The sequence below is a fragment of the Staurois parvus genome, unplaced genomic scaffold (genome assembly GCF_062004578.1).
Source record: "Staurois parvus isolate SC_StPar_1 unplaced genomic scaffold, SC_StPar_1.0 ptg001862l, whole genome shotgun sequence".
NCBI lineage: Eukaryota > Metazoa > Chordata > Amphibia > Anura > Ranidae > Staurois > Staurois parvus.
The window spans coordinates 94,990-116,754 of record NW_028319658.1 but is presented as its reverse complement, the minus strand read 5'-3'; the positions used below and the strand labels follow the sequence as shown (position 1 = coordinate 116,754).

Sequence of the window (21,765 nt, the reverse complement as noted above, 5' to 3'; positions counted from 1 at the left end):
ACAGTGGAAGGTAACCTTGATTGTTTTGGTCATTTCTTATGTTCTTATGTTGATATTGCCTTAAAGCGGAGCTCAACCCAAAAGGGGAAGTTCCACTTTAAGCCTTCGTTCCCCGCTCCCCATTAAGGATTGGCACCTTTGGGGAGCGGGTGCCTAGGCGATCAGAATCAAAAGTTGTCCTCCCTCCCTCCCTCCCTGTAGTCTTCTGGGACACGTGACAGGTCCCAGAAGACTATGGGGCCCTTCACAAAGCACAGCGCTTCTCTCTCATGCACAGTGAAGCCGCAAGCTGTCACAGCCGGGTGCCCACACTAAAGATGCTAGCGCAAGGGAGAGAAGATGGCTGGTGAAACCAGTGGTGGTGAGGACAAGGCTGGACTGAGGGACAGGTAAGTAGCAGTATTTTAAAAGTCAGCAGCTACAGTTTTTGTAGCTGCTGACTTTTATTTTTTTTTCCTGGTGGAATTCCGCTTTAAGATTGTTTTTTTTTTTTTTTCTTTTTTTTTTGTTTAAAGGTGAGCATTAGGCCTCATTCACACAGGAAACACATTTGCTGTAAAATAAAGCCAGTTTCACACGGGCTTTAGATTGTATTAAAGCAGTTGTGAACAGAAAGCATTCGCAGAGCTTTCAACAAGCCATGCACACTGTACTTAAAAAAAACAAAAATGAAAAAACAAATTCCAGTTTCCTTGCCAGAAAACGCTATATAAAAATACTCATATTTAGGGTTTTTGTGCCAGTCTTTAGGAGCGTCGGAGTTTGTGTTTTATAACAGAACATTAGGAGTGAAAAAAAAATGGAAGTCAGCGTTTAGGAGCATTTACTTTTTTTTTTTTTTTTTCTTTTTTTTTGCCTTCCACAAAAATGCTCTCAAAACCTGTCTGTAAAGCCTGAGCTTAAAAAAAACTAAACTACCTAATGTGCATGGACATATAGGATAACATTAGCTGCTTCTAGGGGCTTAAAAAAAACGCTAAATGCCTCTAGGAGCAACATATTTTTAAGCCAGTATGCATGGACCCTTAAATGTTTAACACACATCCTAATGGGAGTGCTGATTGCCGCTTTAAACAAGCTGATAGTAGGCTTTCAACAAGCTTCAAGAAGTTCTGAAGCCTGCTAGCAGCTTGTTTAAAGTGGCAATCAACACTTCAGTGCGTATCTGTGTTCAATGTTTACAAACTGGAGCTGAATGGTAATTTAAAAGCTTCACCAAACTTGCTGAAAGCTCTGTTGATGCTTTGTCAAAATTTGCTGTTCACACTGCTCTTATACAAGCTGAAGCCCATGTATAACAGGCCTTAGTATAATGCTCAGAAATAGTGAAGTTCACATGGTTATCCCCCTTATGCTTCTCTGTGCAAATGTTACATGCCGAATACTTACCCATCTGGCTTTCTGCAAGTCCAGTCTTCTGTATCTTACAGAGCTGCTGCCGTTGCTTTCTGACACACCCTGGTGTCTATCCATTCATTGCTGGGTGCTGTGGTTCATCGCACCAGCTGCTATATCACTATGGGGCACAGCAGTGAAGTATCAGTCAGCAGGAGGAAGGACAGTGCTCCTTTTCTTTCTGTAAAAACACTGCCCCTAAGCTTCGTTATGTCACCCACAGCTTAGGCAGTCTAGCTCATGTGGTCTCTGGCTACCATGAGCATTGTGGTTGTTTCACATCAGTAGAGGCTACAGATAACTTGATCAGATAGACAGGAGTTGATTTACTAAAACTGAAGAGTGCAAAATCTGGTGCAGCTCTGTACAGCAACCAATCAGCTTCCAGTTTTTATTTTGTCAAAGCTTTAAGCGATATTAAACCTTTTTTTTTTTTAAAATTAAAATAACAAACATATTATACTTACCTTTGCACAGAGCACCCCCGATCCTCCTCTTCTGGGGTCCTCCACAGATTCTCCTGGCCCCTCCTCAGCAGGTGCCCCCATGGAAAGCAGCTTTCCATGGGGGCACCTGTGTGGGCTCACTCCTGAGCCACCGTGTCTGCATCTATTGACACAGAGCAGGTGGCTTGGCCCCGCCCCCACTCCCTTAGCACAGCAGTTGATTGATTGATATCAGTCTGCTCAGGGAGGAGGGGGACAGCGGTGAGAGATATGCTGCTCTCCTGCACATTGTTGGATCGGATCAGGCTCAGGTATGAATAAGGGGGCTGGGAAGGAATGTGCGGCATGGAAGGTTCTTTATCTTAATGCATAGAATGCTTTAAGATGAAAAACCTGAAGGCTTTAGAACCACATTAACTGAACAAGCTGAAGTTAGAAGCTGATTGGCTCCCATGCACAGCTTCACTGGATTTTGCACTCTCCAGTTTTAGTAAATCAACCCCACAGTGTCTGATAATTTATCGTAGAGGTGGCAGAGTTTACAAATGCGGTGAGCAAATATAATACAAATAATGACAAGCTATACTTAGAAGCGAGGTTTTTAAAATATGAACACACATTGATTAGATTATCATCATTTTTTTCATGTTATTACAATACAAAGGTGTTAAATAGGCCTAAATTGTTACAGTTTTCTCAAATTTACAAAGTGGAGCCCAAAAGAGATGACTATATATAATAGATAGTGTTAGAGGCAGCAGCATAAAAAAACTTCCACATAATCAAATATTTAAAATCACTTTAAAATTATATTAATGTTACTAATTAAAATAAAAAGATGTCATGGCAAAATCAATGCAAAAGCAACTGTTTTTTGGATACTTTTTGCTATTTAGAGTAATGTAATGTAAAGCTTCCGTTATGATGATGAGTGTTGATTTAAAAAGTAATAGTGTGAACCACTGTAAGAACTCATTACATGTATGGATATTGTGAAACAAAAAATGCATATTTGAGAGGATTATTTACATTTTGCCTTTTTATGTCCTTCACACCGCTAAAAAAAAAAACAGTTAAAAATCCCAGCAGTTACACAAACAACTATTCAGAATTCTAATGCACTGCATGTAAGACGGTGCCACAAATGTAAACTTTTCAAGTTGACTTCCCCCATTGGTTCAGATGATGTCACCTAAGGCAGCTGTCCATTTAACCTCCTTACTAAGGCCCTAGTAGCGGTCATTGATGTTTGCATAAATCCTCCTTCCCAAACTGAAGAGAGGTTTTCCCACTTTTTAATAGTTATATGATTTGGGTTTGATCATCCTTAAGAAATTACTATCATTTTTTTTATTATATTATTTAATCAATGGGCAATCAGTTTAATTTTCCATGATTGTGAGCCTTATGTAACCATATTTAGAATTTAAAAAAGACCCTTCTTTTTCCAGAAGAACCGACTCCACATAAAATCAACTGCCTCTCTGGAGATTCGTACAGTCATGGTGATGTTTCCGACTATGGTATCAAGCCTAGCAGTCTTCCGAATTATAATTTCCCCCCACATCCATTGTACAGATATGAACAGGATAATAGCGTAGGGTCAAAATTCCTTTTAGACCCTCAAAAGACTGCTGGGGCTCGAGCTTTGAGTCCAATGATTAAGATCACGCCATCTCGTGAACTGTTTCATTCAGGTGGTTCATACCACAGAGATTCAGAAACTTTGTTAGAGCACCAGTCAGACTTGAGTCCTGGTATCTCAAGATTGCAACCTTGCTATCTTTCTGACTACAGAGATACAGCTTGCGTGAGCCCCGTCAGCAGTGCCTCATCAACAAGTTATATTTCAGAGACTAATTTCTCTCCTTGCACATCTCCTTGCCTTTCACCAAAAAATGGTCCTAATGATGACCTGTCTTCACACTTTCAAACCATCCGTCCTTATTCTCCTAGAGCTCCAATAATGTCACCAAGGGAAGGAATCATAGAGGAAACCTGCCTGGGACCACGTTCTCCATCTCCTCGACCCAACTCACGGTCGTCTTCCCCAGGTGCAAAGAGAAGGTATTGTGCTGAGGTCTACAATAGCCAACAAACCAGTGTTTCTCCACGACACTCAAGAACACCATCTCCCCGGGCATCACCTTGTGTTCACCAACCAGATGATAGCTCTTCTGTGAGTTACAGTCACTCTTCTGCTCCTCCACATCCTATGGATGACCTGGGCCTTGCTTCTGATTCTTCATGTGGTGTACCATCAAAAATGTGGAGAAACAGTCCAGATCCTTCTCCGGTGTCTCCTCATAAGAGCATGCCATTACATGTTTTCCAGCCTCAGGAGTACCTTGGGCCTTATGAGCATGAAGACAGGAAGACGTCAGATGCAGGGTCTATCCTACTTATGCCGCCGACCTGGCCAAATCAGCTGGTACCTGCCATGCCCTACTACAGGTACAGACAATGTATATCTTTTATTAAAGTCTGCAATATCTAACATACAAAAAAAGAATAAGCACTGTCCTTGTTGCTCATAGTAACCAAAAAGTTGCCTTTGATTATCCAGTGCAGTATGGCAAGAAAAGGTTGCTCTCAGTAACAAGAACAGTTAATTTCTCAAACCTTAAAGTGTTACTGAACTGAGGGAAAAATGCATCTTGAAGTTTACTGTAAAATCAGTCTGTATATGCAGCAAAGCATGCTTGTTATACTCACTGTGGAACCTAAGGGGTTAATCCTCCGCATTGCGTAAAAAGGCTGTTTGATCCTGTCTTCTCTGACTTTCCCCTTCTTCTACTGTACCCAATCCATGGTTGCATGTGATCAGCACAGGGCCAATCAGCACTGTCCAGACAGAGGGTCAGGGGTTATGCAGCCTCATACGACAGTCATAGGAGAATGAAAACTCCTCCTACAAGCTTCAACCAGTGCTCAGCTGGACACTGATAGAAATCACAAGACTGCTATGCACTGCTGATGGGAAAAGGTATTTAGCTGTTTATATTTACTAAAATAATTGCATTTCCATGTTCTGTGTACTGTGGGAGACCAGTGAATGCGGGGTCCAGGGTTTAGTATCATTTTAACTCTAGGTGAGCCTTGCTTTATTCACATTATTAATTTTCTGTTTTGATTATTCCTTTAATTGAATGAACCAGATTTTATCAAAAACAGCAGTTTTTACATCACTTTATGTACATGCTGTGTACCAGTTGTCTTTAATAGGATCCTCTGTTTTCTGCTCACTGTTAAACCCATAAATGTTAGCAAAAACACAGAGACAATTGGTTTTAGAAGACATCGCTTCATGATCCCAGTGTAGGCATTCATGTGATTTTCAATGAAGGGAAAAATCATCCAAGGGGAACTCAGTTCCTCCCTTTCAGTACAGATCGTGTGACGTGGTATATTAGTATATTAGTTAAAGTGTTACTAAACCCTGGACCCCGCATTCACTATAGCTGGTCTCCCCAGACCCTGCATTCACTATATCCGCTCTCCCTGGACCCTGCATTCACTATATCCACTCTCCCCGGACCCTGCATTCACTATAGCTGGTCTCCCCAGACCCCGCATTCACTATATCCGCTCTCCCTGGACCCCACATTCACTATATCCGCTCTCCCCGGACCCTGCATTCACTATATCTGGTCTCCCCAGACCCCGCATTCACTATATCCACTCTCCCCGAACCCTGCATTCACTATATCCGCTCTCCCCGGACCCTGCATTCACTATATCTGCTTTCCCCGGACCCTGCATTCACTATATCCGCTCTCCCTGGACCCTGCATTCACTATATCCGCTCTCCCCGGACCCCGCATTCACTATATCTGCTCTCCCCGGACCCCGCATTCACTATATCCGCTCTCCCCGGACCCTGCATTCACTATATCTGCTCTCCCCGGACCCCGCATTCACTATATCTGGTCTCCTTGGGCCCTGAATTCACTATATCCGCTCTCCCCGGACCCCGCATTCACTATATCCGCTCTCCCTGGACCCCGCATTCACTATATCCGCTCTCCCTGGACCCTGCATTCACTATATCCACTCTCCCACAGTATACAGAACATGGAAATTAAATTATTTTAGTAAATATAAACTGCTAAATGCCTTTTCTCATCAGCAGTATATAGCAGTCTTGTGACCTCTATCAGTTTCCAGCAGAGCCGTGATCAAAGCTTGTAGGAGGAGTTTTCATTCTCATCTGACTGTCCTATGTGGCTGCATGACCCCTGACCCTCTGTCTGGACAGTGCTGATTGGTCCTGTGCTGATCACATGCACCCTCCCAAAGAAAAAAAAAAAAACTCTCTAGCAACACACCAAATTGAGCAAGTGCAGAGTACCTTCTAGAGCTCTGTACTATCAGCAGATGGATTGGGGACAGTAGAAGAAGGGGAAGATCAGAGAACACAGAATCAAACAGCCTTTTTACACAATGTGGAGGATTAACCCCTTAGATTCCACAGTGAGTACAACAAGCACACTTTACTGCAAATACAGACTGATTTGACTGTTGTGAGTATAGTATCACTTTAATCTAAGATCTTACCTTGTTTTACTGAGACATTGTAATAATTCTTATTCAGGTGCCTTTTGGGTATGTAGGACCTCCTGCCATGTGAAAGTGTTCAGGTCTAGTGAAGAACGGCTAGGCCCGAGCACTGTCACATTCTATCAGCCGAAACTGGGGATAATGCGGCCTGCAGTGGCTGGGGAGCTCTAGCAAGGTAGGGCAGCCTTAAAAATTGGGCAAGTTGAAAGTGCCTCTTGAAACTCAGTGAGTGACACATTCATTTACTGACCTGCCCTATATATATATATATATATATATATATATATATATAATATATACAATTGCAAGAGAGGATTGCCTCAACCCTTCATACTCTGTCAAAGTATTGTGTTTTCTTAGTGTAGCTGGGCCACCAGCCCTGTGCGTAGGAGACCCGAGGGGGCACAAGAGTTCTGTCCACCCCCACCAGTCATCTGCTTTGTCCGTGTCACTTTTGAAGTTATACCCTCAAGGTATAGAGGTGCACTTTGGGAGTGACATTCCACCGTCAATAAAAAATAGAGTGAGTCTTCCTAAAAGCCACAACTAAAGAGGATATAAACACTAAAGATGACTTGTTTTCTGATGTTATTGTACCGGGTTCTCTGTACAGCTGCAGAGTCCTAACTTGTGCCCACTCCTCCAAGATCTTCAATATACAGCCTGCTGATCGCCACTCAGCATCCTCTTCAAGAGTTTTCAGAATGGGCTCTGCTTATTCTGCACATGTGCAATGCAATCTCCAGGAAATCCAATGCAAAGCCATCTATTTTTCATTTTATATTTGACGGCTTTTCTTCGTTTTTAGTTTCTGCAGCACCCAGCAGGCCACACAGTGAAGATCTCGAAGGAGCTGAGGTCGGGTTGGGAAGTCTGGGGACCGTTAAAAGTCCAGTTGTCTTATAAAGACGCTTTATTGAAAGTCCAGGTTTAGACATTGCAGTAAAGGTTACTTCCAATAAAAAGCTTAGCTGAGAGAATTGATACAATAGAACCATAGGCAAAGTTTTTGATTTATTTTGGATAGAGTAAGGGAGGGTTATAACCTCTGCAAGGTTTATTTTTGTCCCATTTGGGAGATTCCCCTGCACTTCCTGTCCCATAGCCAAAACAGGAAGTGAGAGGAAATCCCTACAAATGAAGGAAATTCCTTTAAGGAAGATTTCTCTTCTATTACTTTTCTGGAGACAACACAAAGTTTGGGATTTTCTCTTATGTGATTTCAATGATAACGTTGAACGGGACAATTAGAGAGGGGGAAATCTCCCTAATGGGGGGCACAGACAGCAATACAAACTCACGGGTGTTCTAATCCCTCCCCACCATAGCCAAAACAAAACGCTTTGCCTTTAGTTATACTTAAATTATTATTAGATGATTGGCTTTAGGGCTCGTTCACACCACAAAATTGTCCTCCGGATCCCTTCCAGATGCATTTCTGAATGCACATTTGTGGCGCTTTTTAACGCGTTCCGGTGCTTTCTGACGCGGTTTTGTTTTTTTTTTTTCACTGTACTGGGGTCCGGTGCATTTTTAATGCTTGTAGGTGCATTCTGGTACGTTTTTTATGTGTTTTACTGCGTTCCAGTACAGTTCTGTGCAGATGAAAATGCAGCCTGTTCTGCTTTTTTTCTGGACCCAGAACTCACTGGAACTGCAAGCACTGGTGTGAACTATGCCATTGCCATTCATGTAACCTACTTTCTATGTTTTGGAACGCATGTGGTGTGAACTAGCCCTTAAAGCGACCCAGTCAATTGCCTACAACTGTTAGGACACAGCAGTGTTTTGGGGTTTTCAGGATCCAGGAACACTACATGCAGCGGGGGACAAGGGGCAGACAGACCTGGAAGTGTCAAATGCTGTAGAGTCTAAAGAAGGCTTCCGTAACCGATTGGAGGGAAGATAGCAGAGGTTGTCATGATGTGTAAACTAACTTCCCTACAACAATATGCAGAATGGATGGACAAATGAGTGGCTTGGAGGCAGGCCTAACAGATATAGGTGGGTGGGGCCTAATTGATAAGGAGGTGGGATTTAGCATCCTGTCCTTTGTACAGTTGCTCTTTAAATAGGTCATAGTTTTGCAACAATGTAGAAGATATCTCATGAATTAATCAGGCAAGATTAATGGAGAAGTAAAATAAAATGTTGAAATGACTTGTTGAGGCACGATACATGAAGACTCCTCCTTCCTCAAAATGTGAGGAACAAGGCAAAAAAAAGAGCGTATTCAGCTTTACATCCAGGAAACAATAAAGACACTTTGCTTACAGAGGTCATAAACATATAAATGTCACACACTGACAGATATGAATCTTCAAAATGATACAAAATTCCACAGCACACTCTCCAGCTAGTCTACAAAAGCCTATCCGAACATGTCCCACCTTTTTTTTTTTTTTTTTTTTTTGGGTCAAAAAAACATCTAAAAACGCTGGTTTGCCGCAATTTACCACATTTTTAGCGTTAGAGCGTTTTTACAAGTAAAAAACTCCTCTAGAATCCCACTAGTCCTGGCTTTTTTTTCCAGCCAAATAACGTCCCTGCCAAATAATGTTGATTCCAGTCTATGTGTATGGACACATAGGGGAACATGCTGGGGGTCTACTGACTGTAGAAAAAAACGTCAAAAGCCAAAAACAGCCGCTGTAAAAACGTCCCGTGTGCATGAGGACTTACAGTTCTGTGTGAATTTAGAGCAATACACCCAGTTTAACATTGAAGAGTTATCTTTTTAAGCTTGGCCCACATATTTTTATTTATTTATTTTAAGTACTTATATAGTGCCGTCAATTTTAGGCAGCGCTTTACATATATATTGTACATTCACATCAGTCCCTAACCCTCAAGGGGTGTACAATCTAAGGTCCCTAACCCTCAAGGGGCGTACAATCTAAGGTCCCTAACCCTCAAGGGGCGTACAATCTAAGGTCCCTAACCCTCAAGGGGCGTACAATCTAAGGTCCCTAACCCTCAAGGGGTGTACAATCTAAGGTCCCTAACCCTCAAGGGGTGTACAATCTAAGGTCCCTAACCCTCAAGGGGTGTACAATCTAAGGTCCCTAACCCTCAAGGGGTGTACAATCTAAGGTCCCTAACCCTCAAGGAGGGTACAATCTAAGGTTCCTAACCCTCAAGGGGCGTACAATCTAAGGTCCCTAACCCTCAAGGGGTGTACAATCTAAGGTCCCTAATCCTCAAGGGGCGTACAATCTAAGGTCCCTAACCCTCAAGGGGGTGTACAATATAAGGTCCCTAACCCTCAAGGGGTGTACAATCTAAGGTCCCTAACCCTCAAGGAGGGTACAATCTAAGGTCCCTAACCCTCAAGGGGGTACAATCTAAGGTCCCTAACCCTCAAGGGGGCGTACAATTTAAGGTCCCTAACCCTCAAGGAGGGTACAATCTAAGGTCCCTAACCCTCAAGGGGGGTACAATCTAAGGTCCCTAACTCACATTCATACATACGCATACTAATGACAATTTAGACAGGAGCCAATTCACCTACCAGCATGTCTCTGGAGTGTGGGAGAGTGGAGTACCCAGAAGAAACCCACGCAGGCACATGGAGAACATGCAAACTCCAGGCAGGGTGTGCCATGGATTCGAACCAATGACCAGAGTACTGCCAGGCGAAGTGCTAACCATTTAGCCGCTGTGCTGCCCCCTATTTTAGTTTAATTGCTTACTTTCACACTTGTAGCATACCACATAAAGATCCCTGCAAACATGGTTGAAGTCTGGTAAAGGAAAATAGGGCTGGCCATAGATCATTGTTTGTTTTATTTTCAGTCAGAGGTCTGAAAAGAAAAACAAAAAAAACTGATTCTTACATCCACGCCAGCAAGGTGGATGGCGGAATCCTCCATGCTGTGCTATTGTACTCTGACAGTGGGGACTCCTCTGCTGTCAGATTACACTGATCAGAGCTGAAGCCAATTGAACATTTTCCAACAGCCCCGTTCAATAGACGTTAATCATTAGATCAATGTCTGGTGAGCAAGAACAACCAGTCCCTGCTGAACCAGACGAATTTCATTCCATCTATGGCCAGCTTTCGTGTAGTTTAGATACATCAGCTCAAGCAAATATGCATAGGAGAAATGTGGGGGTTTACTGGTATGATACATGACATTATTTAGGGATTTTCTACTCCAGATGGATAGTATGTACAGAATGTGCATAGTACTGCCTACATCTCATATATTGATGGGCTATCCCATCAGTGTTAAGCAGATCATACAGAGCACAGCGGTATCTAATGCCCATTCCTGAGAGTGTAGCAACAAATAATTCACCAATCATGATGTTACATCTCTCTATCTGGGAAGAAAATGAGCAATGCTGGTCTATATATTACTTTTAAGTGGCTATAGGGCATTGCTCCCTGGGGAATGAAAAATGCTATTTCCAGCTTAAAACATGTAGAACAGACTCTGTTATCTGACGTTCAGGGGCGGACTGACCATTTGGAAACTTGGGCACTGCCCGAGGGCCCGGGGTCAGTAGGGGGCCCCATGAGATGCCCCTGGTACCTTTTTCATAGGCTTTTTTGAGTTTGGGCAAGGACACAGGGGCCCCATGATCCCCTATTGCCCGGGGCCCCATGAGTTGTCAGTCCACCCCTGCTGACGTTCCTGTGTTCTGGAAACCATCCCTGCTGATGTAGCAGTATAGACAATATTCTGCCTGACACCAGTGGATTTTGTGGCCTTGGAGTCACAGGTTTGCTCTGTAGTGGCAGATTAAACTTGCTGGACTGATTGGATGACTGAAGAGCGAGGCACGGCCATTCTACCACTTAATATAACAAGAACATATGAAATGGCTGTAAAGTCGAGATCTGAGAGGTTTAAAAACTAAATAGTACAAGTCGACATGCAATTCATCAATGCTTGTCTAGTGCTGAAACAGTGACTTTGCATTAGGTCTACAATGAGACCCCTGTCAAACAGGTTTACGTGCATTTTTTATACATGTCCTCACCAGGGACCACTAACCATATGTATTGCCTTATGCAGCATCCCAGTCGCTTCACTTCCTGCTCTGGAGTGGCCTCTGCAGAGTCAGGCCGGATCCTATGAACTCCAAATCGAAGTGCAGCCGAAACCACACCACCGTGCCCATTATGAGACAGAGGGCAGCCGTGGGGCAGTGAAAGCCACTACCGGAGGACACCCAATCGTCCAGGTAAGTGACTAGGACTTTGTGCGTGAGAATGAAAGTAGAAATATTGCAGTCTTGTACCTGTTAATGGCCATGTCAAACTACAATCGTGAATTGTGTTCATTCTCTACAATTGTCTTGTTTGTGAAAACTTTACACGTGGTATTTAAAGCACAAAGACAACTACGATTTGTAAGCAGTTGCTTACAGTGGTTGTAAACCCTTAGATGTACCGAGTGAAGTGACTCACAGAGATGAAACAAAATCCTATGTACGTTGTACCTGTTTATCTACAACCGTATGTCTTCTACATCCATTCAAAGTGCAGAGTTTACACAAGACCTCTCATCTCAGAAAAGGTGGTGGGAAGCTAAAGGTTACATCAGTGAGGAGAGCTCTCAGAGCTGGTTGGAGGGAAGGGACAACCCCCCCCCTCCACACAGCTCACAGGAACAGAGCCGAGGCTCTCAATCTGCTGGATGTCCCTCTCCTGTCACCATTTTTCTCTTGGTGTCAGGAAAACTCATCAGAAGAGACTCATGCTGATAGCAGAGGAATGACACCGCAGACAGAAATGACACTTAGTGCTCTGGATTGGGACAAGTACACAGTATAGAGGGAAATGCTTTGTTCATATTTCATGTCTGAGTTTTACAACCACTATAATGTCTTTTTGACATTGAGCAACTGAAGTAATAATTAGATCAGTGCTTCTTGATCATGCTCTGCAGGATCTTGTTACATTGTGCGCTTTACATTCTTTCTGTAAGAGCTCAAGGGCTGTGGTATGAAACATAGCAAACAAGCCTAAAGGCGATACCATTAGTAACCACCACATTTCTTGCCATGCTTAACAAATAAATCGCATTGGTTGGGGATCGGCAAATCCAATTATGTACACCTGTCTTTGGAAAGATGACACCTTTTTGATACAGACATGAACTTTCAAACTCTAGCCTCAGACAGAGAGCTGACTGGGGTTTTTTAAGAGACCCACACTAAAGCCTTCGCCTTTGATGCTATATACAAAAACTTAGACCAAGTGACATCTGGATAATTTCAAGTTTTATAGCATTTGGGATGAAAGCTTTCACCAGCTTTCAAGTGAACCTGTGTCCAGACCATGCAGATTAAGGTATTTACACATTCTAAACAAGCAGCAGTAAAAACACTTTAAAATCATTATTCACCTCTGTAGGTATAGGTATTATGGCTAAATTTTCCTCAAAGTTCACAACAAAGGCACAGAATGTTACTTATTTTTTTCCAATTAATTGCTATTGCACCAGAATCTTGCCAGCCTATGAATGTAAACAAACAGCAGACAACTGTAATCTGTTAGAAACCAAGTGAAACTGACTTTAGGGTCCTTGTCGTGACCTTTAACCACTTCCTGCCATCCGTACACATATATGCGGCCTCTTGGTGGTTGGGTATTAATGCTGAGCTGCCACAAATATGTCTCCCTATGTAAACACTTTATCGTGCTGAGAGTGCGCTCCCAGCACAGTAACAGCAGGAAGCGGAAGGATCCTAATGCATGCGCAAGAGCTTTCCGATCATGTGATCACCAATGACTATGGTCACATGATCGGAGTGCCTGGCTCCACCTCCTGGTACTTAGACCCTATTAAAGGGCCAGGAGGAGGTGGTGGGAAGGGGTTAAGAATCTTTAACGTTGTAGTTCTTTTATTATTTCCTGAAAATAATTTCTTGTCCATACTCTGGGCTCAATTTTATATGACTACTGTTAAAATGGCCTCTTTTGATTGCCATGGTTAACTGATGTTGTACCTATTACATTGTAGTATCACTGTACCCAACTCTGTCCCTTGAAGAAGGAATGTCTTTTTCCGAAATATGTCGGGATATTTTAAAGACTACACCACGATTGCCTGCTGGTGTGTCTCCACGTGTTAGGGTGTATATACTCTGTATCATGTCTTGATTGTATGGAATACCACCTACCAATCCACGCTGTTTATGTGGTTTTATGGACCTATGTGGTCCTTTGTTCTTATTCAAATATCAATGAAGACTGACATTGTTCTAAGATAGCATGATTCTGTGTATACCAGTCTGCCTTTAAAGTCCCAGGGGGATGTCTTTGTCCATTTTCTGGTCTGTTTATAGTCTGGGTATAGGTGCACTTTAAGCTTGACTGATATGGATTTAAATGACAAAGGCCCATTTCACATGGGAGGACTGATCGGTATGCCTGTCTGTTTTTCAGGGGGACCGGATCGGACCACCCATTGTTCTCTATAGGGAGGCGGATGCAAACGGATATGTGGCCATTTACACCCACCTGCATCCGATCCGTTCCGCTAAAAAGAGAGAGATGGGGGATATTTTCCCCATCCGTCTAGCAGATTGGATGACAGTTGGATGTAAACGGACAGGGGGTCTGCCTGCATCCAACCTTTCCATAGAGAACAGGGGGATGTGTCTGTGTCCGCTCTGCACAAGCAGAGCGGGCACAGACCTGTCATCTTCCTGCTCAGCTGGGATCAGCGGACACATCTGCTGAGCAGGTGGATCCGCTTGGTGGAGTCCGTCTGTGTGAAAGGGGCCTTAGAAATTTCAGCAGTATTGATTGCTTCACAATTTGCACGCTTATAGGATCACATGACAAAAATGCACATGGGGTGGATATATTGAAGGCAAGTAGACTGTGCGCTTTGCAAGTGCATTTGCTCCAGAGCTTAGTAAATGAGGTAAAGTTTCACTTCTGCAAAGAATACCCAATCACGTGCAAGGAAAATAAAAAAAATAAAAAAAACACAGCATTTTTGCTTGCACACGATTGGATGATGGAAGTCAGCAGGGCTTCTGCACATTTACTAAACACTGGAGAAACTACACTTCCATCATGCACAGTTTATTTTTGTTTAGTAAATTCTCCCCTAAGTGTTAACCACCTCCAATGGCAGTGCAGGGTCGGGTGGTGTTTATAAACGGCCTCCCCGCCCCCTGCTTGTGCGCGCTCCCTCGGAGCATGCAGCACCGCGATCCGTTGCCCGCTGTGTCCTTCGGACACAGTGAAACACCGATTGTCGGACGGGACCTCTGTATGAGGTCCTGATCATGTGATCACTGATTGGCCAATCAGTGATCACATGCAAAATAGTAAGCAAGATGTCACTTGTGACATCATTGCTTACTACGTGTGAAATCTGTGAATGATCACAGAGGTCACATGGTACAAGGCTATTCACAAAAGCCTTGTACCATGTGACAGGCTGTGACCAATCACAGCTCGCTCAGTAGTTCTCAATGGCTGCAAGAATGTAGCCAGAGAGAAAGAGAAATGATTGCTTTTACAGCCTTTATGGGTGTAAAAGCAATCAGTGTAAAAAAAAAAAAATCTTCATCACCCCCCACAAGTAGTACAGTGTCACCATGGTGACACTGTACTGCTAGGGTGACAGTATGTAAAAAAAAAACATAAATAATAATATTTTTTAAAAAAAAAATGTTTACAAATTATAATTTTTGGTTATAAACTAATTTGACTTTTTTTTTTTTTTTTTTTTTTTTTTTACTAAAACGATAACGGAATAAATTTTGGCTGAGATTTATGATGAAATATTATTTATTTGCAAAATTTTATAAGAAAAACGCTTTTTTTTTTTAATTTTTGGACTTTTTCATTTACATAGCAAAAAATATATAAATCCCAGCGGTGAATAAATACCACCAAAATAAAGCTTTATCTGTCTCAACAAAATGGTAAAAAATTCATATGGGTACAGTGTTGCATGACCGCGCAATTGTCTTTCAAAGTGTGATAGCGCTGAAAGCTGAAAATTGCCCTGGACAGGAAGTGGTTAAAAGACATGATATCAGGTTGACATGTACAGTTAGCCTCAATATTTTTCCTTTGTATCTTTTTCAGTCGTGGAAATGTACATGTTTATACATTGGACTTCTACCTGCTGCATTGTCCCTCTGCGATTGTTTTTGCAGCCACCCCCTGGTCGATCAATCTCGCCTTTCCTGTGTTTGGGTCTCCAGGCTGCCGTCTTGTGTCTGTAGCTAATTTGTATATACAGCTTCAGATCAAGTTCAGCTACTGTCTGTTATCAGTCCTTTCTGCCCCACGGCACACTAATGGTGTATTCTGTCCAAAGTGCAGGGTGCACTGTAAAAGTGTCTGTCTCTTTGTGGCCATTTCCCCAGCGAGGAGCCAGGGCCCAGCCAACGCGTGCTCTTTCCTTGCTCATTACGTTCTTAAGAGCAAACAAAAGTGTTTGAGCGCACGGATGAACAAGCGCGTTATTGTCCTGTGGAGAAAGTCGTCCTCCCGCACATTGAGACAGGTGTGCGCAGGATCTAGGGTGATGATAGGTCATTATTTACACGAAGCGGGGAGCCGCTTTCCAGCACACAACCCAGGACAGCGTATACATTTCTTTGTTTAGACAGAAAAGCTGCTGACTTCCCTCCAGCCTTGATCTAAAAATACTCCGTTCTGTTTATTTTCTCCTTTTCTTTTAATGTTTCTCTAGCAGCTAAAACACAGTTTTCAAGTCTCCGGGCTTGAAGTTTAGGGATAATTAAAGGTCCCTTTCCTGTGACTTTAACCACTAGTGACACGGTTTGTCTGTATTGCACTGTGACACTGACAACTAATTACAAGACAGACACCAGTGACACAGACTGCCAAACTTACACAACGTCCTGGCTGTCACACGTCTCGCCCTACTACAAGCGCCCCCACCCCAGCTAAAAAGTTTTACTGAGTCAAAACATATTTGTGCTAGGAATTTCCTGCAAACCAAAAACTATACTGGCCAAGTGACCGTAATAAACACTCATACAAATGTGTCTTTTTACAGTAATAAATCATTTAGTTAGCTGGTATATTGGCCAAAGTGCTTACGTAAAGTGATACTAAAGCTAAAAACATGTTTTACCTCAGGGGTGGGCAACTGTGGCCCTCCAGCTCTTGTCGAACTACAAGTCCCATGAGGCATTGCAAAACTGACAGTTACAAGCATGACTCCCAAAGGCAGAGGCATGATGGGACTTGTAGTTCACCAACAGCTGGAGGACCACAGTTGTCCCCCCCCCATTTTACCTTAATGCATTTCTTTAATTTAGGGTTAAAAATGTTTTTTTTTCCTCTGTCCTCCCCCTTCCCCGTGTCCCTTCACACACACAGCCACGTCTTGGCCCCGCCCCCTCCCTCTTCCCATTGGCTCACTGGCCGTGGTTGACAGCAGCAGCAGCCTGTGACTCCTGCTGCTGTCTCAGCCAATGAAGAAGGAGAGTCCCCGGAGAGCTAAGGCTCTCGTGCACATCACTGGATTGCGATGGGGCTCAGGTAAGTATTAGGGGGGCTGCTGCACACAGAAGGCTTTTTATCTTCATGCATGAAAGCAAAAACCTGGAGCCTTTACAACCATTTTAAGGGCTTGTCCACAGCAGTGTTCATGTATTGCATTGAGGTGACGTGCACTAACTAACCCAGTGTGTGGCAATGATGTCATGGAATTTGTCTTAATGGCACTCCAAAGCACTATGCCAATGGACGCATGTTGTGCTGCAAGATTCATTTAGGTGCCATTCAGATGAATGGTATTACATCACACCAGATTATAAAACATGTTGAGGGATCACATGTGTTATCTCAATGTCTGGATGGACTAATTTGATATATATATATATATATTTACTTATTCATAGAGTTGGGTAGGGTTAGAACAGGGGTGGGCAAACTTTTTGACTTGAGGGCCGCAATGGGTTCATATATTGGACCCGGGGGCCGGACAAAGAGTAGATGAATGATGTGTATGTGTCATCCATAGTAAGTATAGTAATATTCCCCCATAGTAAGCATAGTAATTAATCCCCCATATAGTAATTCATCCCCCATAGTAATTCATCCCCCATAGTAATTCATCCCCCATATAGTAATTCATCCCCCATATAGTAATTCATCCCCCATATAGTAATTCATCTCCCATATAGTAATTCATCCCCCATAGTAATTCATCCCCCATATAGTAATTCATCCCCCATATAGTAATTCATCCCCCATATAGTAATTCATCCCCCATATAGTAATTCATCCCCCATATAGTAATTCATCCCCTATGGTAATTCATCCCCCATATAGTAATTCATCCCCCATAGTAATTCATCCCCCATATAGTAATTCATCCCCCATAGTAATTCATCCCCCATAGTAATTCATCCCCCATATAGTAATTCATCCCCCATATAGTAATTCATCCCCCCTATAGTAATTCATCCCCCATAGTAATTCATCCCCCATATAGTAATTCATCCCCCATATAGTAATTCATCCCCCATATAGTAATTCATCCCCTATAGTAATTCATCTCCCCTATAGTAATTCATCCCCCCTATAGTAATTAATTCCCCATATTACGTCCCCAAGTCCCCCCTGTGTCAATTCACTTACCTTTACTCCGCGCGTTCCTCTCGCCGTATTCCCGCGCCGTTCAGGTGTAGCATGAAAATCTGTCTCCTATGAGGATCTGTCCCCTTCGACGTATCTGCGCATGTGCCAGTTTCAGGCATTAGCAGCCGATCGGCGATCTCCGGCACATGCGCAGATACGTCGAGGGGGACAGATCCTCATAGGAGACAGATTTTCATGCTACACCGGTCTTCAGGGCGGACTGTGAGAGGAGCCTAGCGGGAGCCTAGCTCCGCGGGCCGGATTAAAAGGTCCGCCGGGCCGTAGTTTGCCCATTGCTGGGTTCGAAGCATAGAAGCCAGGCTGGGAGGCTTACAACAGGGTATAGGCCTCATTATATGTAATACCTTGCACTACAGTGTTGATCAAACTTTACACCCCACATGCTTGATGGTTCAGGCACTTAGTCACATATGCTAACAACATAATAAATTTAGACTAAACCAGATTCTCTGTTGCAAAATTTGAGATTAGAATCATGTGGTCATAACACTTAGCCAAGACCTGTGCCAGTCTTGTGCATGCTTTCAGATCTTTGATAGAACAAATAAATACAAAGATTAGAAGATCTCATTTGACCCAGAATGATGGCAGGCTACGACGACGTCCATTTCATGTTTTTGTTTTTTGACGTGTAGCTTGATGTTCACATCCTCACTCTTATCTTGCAGTTGACATAAGTGGAGTCGCTTCCTTTGCTTTGTTTCCAAGCCACAGTCAGGTGTGTGGCTAACGTAAGGCCCGGGTCCTGAACAATGCATATTTTGGGTGGTGCTTACAGCCTGGCACGAAAATATGCATCTTACTTTTTTGGTAGCATGTAGAGAGCGAGGCCAAGTGCTACGTGTGTGTGTTTATTTAAAGCCATTTAGAAGCATGCAACACATCAGAACAAGAGATGTGGCTGAACACCGGAAAGCCTATTAATTTCCTCTTTCTTCTATGAGAATTTGCAGGCAGCCGTCTTTTAGGTGGCACTGCAGATTTAAGGAAGGAAGTAACCTTGAAGGAGAAAGGACAGCTTACTATATGTAGCGTTTACATGTGAAGACTAGTTCATATTTATATTGCGTCCAGTGCTTTGGTGTGTCGTGGGTCTCCCCATTGGTTTTGTAGGTTTTTATATTGCTTTAGTCTTTTTCCAACCCCTACAAGCGGAATCTGTCTACCTAATGTTTTGTGTCAATTGCATGGGTGGGATTGCATAACCTGGTCCAACATGGTTGCATTCCTGAAATAGGCGGGGACTAGAGAGGAACTTTATGACAGCATGTTAAAGCTGAATTCCAGGAATTCAGCTCCTTTGTAAAAAAAAAAAAAAAAATTAAGGCACACTATCAGCTGCATCCTACGGAGGTGCATGACACCTCCTGGATTTATATCTGACAGCTCTATAAAACTCCTGGAAGACAGCTATAGTTATAGTTCCCATAGAGTGATGCTGATCATGCTGAGCCCTGCATTTTGAACAGGAGTCGCTACATCTGCCATGCCCCCCCCCCCTCCTCCTGCCCAGTCACAGAAGCCTTAGTATTATGTGAACACATTCACAAAATACAAAGGCTTCTGTGAATGGGCAGAAGAGGGGCTTCACTTTTACAAAGTGGCAGAATTCCTGGAATTTAACTTTGTAAAAAAACAAAACAAAAATAAGTTGTGCAATGCAGCCAATGGTTGAACGCTATTGCCCTTTTTCGTTTCAGCCTTCAGATGTGCTGTATGTAATAAAAATGGCAGCCTGCTCTCCTCCAATGATCAGACTTGTCCTGATACTCCATCCCGTCACCTCACAGTCATTCACTGGGAAGATCAGTGTTCTGCTGTTTCTCCTCCCTCATCTCTCTATGCAGCTGAGAACAGAGGGAATGTAATCCCTTATAAAAAATATTATAAACACCTTGTTTCCCTTTTTTTTTTATATCTGTACACGAATGTTTTGCCTTTCATTTCTAATTTAATTTGCATGGTTTACAAGGTGGGGATTTACATATACTTTATAGATGCAACAGTTAACAGCATGTGAACTTATTGGCTCCTTGTGCTGCTTCTTCTTTTCATAGTCCGAGCTCTGCTGTACAGGGAATTGCAGGAGGCTCGATACCCAGTTAAATTTGGTTACATACGCTGCTTAAAACACAAAATAAATCTGAAAATGTATTCTAAATACAGAGTTGCATTCATTTGTGTTTTTCATATCATCCTGAAGTTCAGCTTTAAACCCAATATCAGAAGACCCAACTCCCTTCTCGAAGGTCAGCTTGTAGACAGGATGAGCTGTGGACTCTAGTGGGTATTTGCTACTTCACTAGCCAATATTTATGAATCACATTCAACTTTGATTGCAGTTTTGAATCCATAGCCAGTTTTTTGCACTTGGCAATATTTTGTAACATTACAGCCAGTTTCCCGTCTTCCTTATTTGCTGGAGAAGAAATGTCCAAAGTATCTACACAGGACCTGACCATATGGCGGTTTTCTCCTTCTCAAGTTATTTGCTGTAGATTGTTTGCAGTCTGTGTAGATTCTGACCATAGGCCATTCAGCTTCATCCTTGAGTTTATTATAACTTGTTTGAATTTGCAGATCTTATCTCACTGATAAACCTATGCAGAAACCACACATTTTATTCCCTATAAATGCCCTTTTTGTGAGTTTTATGGCATTTCAGAGGAAACCCTATGCCTTACAAACTCATTCACATAACTCTTATGGTCTCCCTACCATTACTGAGCTACATGGCCTTAAAACATGTGGAAGGTGACCATGCATTTTTTTTCTAGGTCTGCTTCAGGTTTTTGCTTGCCCTTTGGGTTATTGGCATACACCCGTGGTCTCCAAACTGTGGCCTCGGAGCTAGAGGCAGCCCTTTGCTTGCTTTTGGCTGGCCCTTGATGCATTATTCCTGTCACTGACACCAATGAGGCATAATTCCTGCCACTGACACCAACAATACTGCAGTGTTCCTTCCACTGACACCAACAATATGGCACTATTCTTCCCACTGACACCAATGATGGGGCACTATTCTTCCCACTGACATTAACGATTGGGGCACTATTCTTCCCACTGACACCAACGATGGGGCACTATTCCTCCCACTGACACCAATGATGGGGCACTATTCCTCCCACTGACACCAAAGATGGGGCACTATTCTTTCCACTGACACCAACAATGGGACACTATTCCTCCCACTGACACCAATGATGGGGCACTATTCCTCCCACTGATACCAATGATGGGGCACTATTCCTCCCACTGATACCAATGATGGGGCACTATTCCTCCCACTGACACCAATGATGGGGCACTATTCCTCCCACTGATACCAATGATGGGGCACTATTCCCCCCCACTGATACCAATGATGGGGCACTATTCCCCCCACTGACACCAATGATGGGGCACTATTCCTCCCACTGATACCAATGATGGGGCACTATTCCTCCCACTGACACCAATGATGGGGCACTATTCCTCCCGCTGACACCAATGATGAGGTACTATTCCTCCCACTGACACCAATGATGGGGCACTATTCCTCCCACTGATACCAATGATGAGGTACTATTCCTCCCACTGATACCAATGATGGGACACTATTCCTTCCACTGACACCAATGATGGGGCACTATTCCTCCCACTGATACCAATGAGGGGACACTATTCCTCCCACTGACACCAATGATGGGGCACTATTCCTCCCACTGATACCAATGAGGGGACACTATTCCTCCCACTGAC

The 21,765-nt window shown here is 43.2% G+C and overlaps 1 protein-coding gene across 1 annotated transcript in view; it reads left to right on the top strand.

Moving 5' to 3' along the window:
• The window catches only part of LOC149434004 (nuclear factor of activated T-cells, cytoplasmic 2-like), a gene marked incomplete at its 3' end in the record, with an annotated part of 73,106 nt that overhangs the window by 13,513 nt on the left and 37,828 nt on the right, over positions 1-21,765 (top strand). The window contains exons 2-3 of the mRNA XM_089664233.1: positions 3,293-4,295; positions 11,426-11,594. Of these exons, the coding sequence (XP_089520359.1) occupies positions 3,293-4,295; positions 11,426-11,594 (1,172 nt within the window). The remainder of the gene's footprint in view (positions 1-3,292; positions 4,296-11,425; positions 11,595-21,765) is intronic.